Source organism: Teleopsis dalmanni, chromosome 1 (genome assembly GCF_002237135.1).
Source record: "Teleopsis dalmanni isolate 2A chromosome 1, ASM223713v2, whole genome shotgun sequence".
Lineage (NCBI taxonomy): Eukaryota > Metazoa > Arthropoda > Insecta > Diptera > Diopsidae > Teleopsis > Teleopsis dalmanni.
Window position 1 is genome coordinate 122,746,785 of NC_051846.1, and position 1,796 is coordinate 122,748,580.

General features: G+C 42.4%; 1 protein-coding gene across 1 annotated transcript; it reads right to left on the bottom strand.

The window, feature by feature from the left end:
• Window positions 1–348: 348 nt before the first annotated feature.
• Window positions 349–1,517, bottom strand: LOC119665865. Its single transcript, XM_038075119.1, has 2 exons — window positions 1,401–1,517; window positions 349–1,143 (listed from the first exon to the last, which is right to left on the bottom strand). The coding sequence occupies exons 1-2, from the start codon at window positions 1,515–1,517 to the stop codon at window positions 349–351; spliced, it is 912 nt and encodes a 303-aa protein (XP_037931047.1).
• Between the last annotated feature and the right edge of the window lie 279 nt (window positions 1,518–1,796).

Below are 1,796 nucleotides of genomic sequence, written 5' to 3' on the forward strand. Positions count from 1 at the left end.
ATCCTCAATTGCTTCTAACTTATTTAGAAATGTTTGCATATCATCGCTGGGTGTTAAATAGCAGCTCATTACCGTCACTCCGTTACATTTTGCGTAAACATATCCGTTTTCTTTACCGCTATTAGTGACTTGTGTTTTACTGCCTGTTGGTACACAGATTGCAGCAGTTGTTGTGTTGTCTTCTATCCAGGTTCCGCTTTCCTTTTTTCTGTACTGCTCGCTTATAAGCACTAGATCGATTCTCCGTTCTATAACTATTTGCGCTAGGAGAGCGTCAGCTACTTTACTTCTGTGTATATTTGCTTGAAGTACTTTCATTAATATCCTATTTTCTTGTGTGCCGAGCATCTAGTTGATCCAGGAACGTGCTATGAGCCCTTCATTTAGGCATAGACAGCATTTCGGTGGTTTTGTGCATTCATTGAACTTACGCCCTTTCTCCCCGCAACGTATGCACAATCCTTGTCCTTTTCTGTCTGGACCAGTGCAATTTGCTTGTACGTGGCCAACCCCAAAACATTTGAAACATCGTTTCACGTCGGCTCGTAACTTTACGCGACAAATTGTCCAGCCTACTTTTATGCGGGATTTTTCCAATATGCTCTTTACGTCAGTAATTGCCATTTTCACGAAAGCGCGGCATTGTTCTCTACTATTCGCTTTAGTGACGTGTACCTTCATCTCAGCTGTTGGATTTTGGGTTGCTGAACGGATAGCGGTGATGACCTCTTCTTCATCGGTTAGACAATCCAAGTCGCGGATCTCAATCGTAGCTTGCGGTCTTAGATCTTTTACCGTCGCTATTTCTTTCAGTGTTTCTTTTATGGATTCGCAAAACTCCGCTTTCTTTCCACCTTTTCCGATTTCAAGCAACACTGCCCCAGCAGTAGTCTTGCGAATGGAGTGGATCGCAATTTCCGTTTTCTCTAATTTTACGTTGTTCTTTAACGACTTAAGAATATCTGTGTAACTTCTGTCTTCTACTGGCTTTATGAGCACCGCTTCAGGATTATCTTTAGGCGCTCTGGGCTTATTTCTTGAATTTTTTCCTTCCGCTCCTTTCTTTGGCGGGATTTCTACATTGTCCGATTTTTTATTGTTTTCTTGGGCGTTTATTGCCCTCTTTCTAGTAGCGATTTGCCACTAATATGTTGGCTTTTCGCAGTGTTTCTTCCCATAGGTTTGCACCACTGGGCTAGTCGCGGCTCGCTTTTGCCGTTGTGTGGTGGGAGTGTCTACTATACTGCTATTTTTTTTGTAGTCTTGATTGGTGTACACTACTTATTTTCTCTGCTTTAGCTTTTACTCAACATAGCCGGTAATAACTAATGTCGTCGAAAACCTCATCTAATGCAGCAACTGATTCTTTTATGTCATTCGCAACATTCCTCTGTCTTTGCATTGGCTTTGCATTGCTTCAATGCTTCCGCCTCTTCCTTCTTCCTTTGTATTATGTATTCGCTTCTATGCGAGGGTGGTACATCATTTATGTTTTCTGGCACTTCAGGTGTGTCCATGTTCACTGCGGACATCCCTTTGTCATTATGTTGTTGGCGTTGTCTCTGTTTTGTTTTTTAAATTTTGTGTTGTGTATTCATTTTTATTTGGGTCCCAACTCTTCCGCTATCGATGTTCGATTGTACAGTCGCTTGTATCGATCCCCATGGTTATCTATGCAAAGCAGGGAGGCCATGCGAGGGTTGACACAATTCCTTATGGGAGATTGTGTTCAGAGCCAGGATCTGGCGCAGATCAGGAGTACTCTCAAATGAACCTATACCACCAACTTAACGGTG

Excerpts from the sequence above, each read along its gene's own strand:
- LOC119665865 (XM_038075119.1), bottom strand. The coding sequence starts at position 1,517 with ATGGACACACCTGAAGTGCCAGAAAACATAAATGATGTACCACCCTCG. Across the intron at positions 1,144-1,400 it reads TGAAGCAATGCAAAGCCAAT|TGGCAAATCGCTACTAGAAA; the intron begins GCAAAGACAGAG and ends CCAACATATTAG.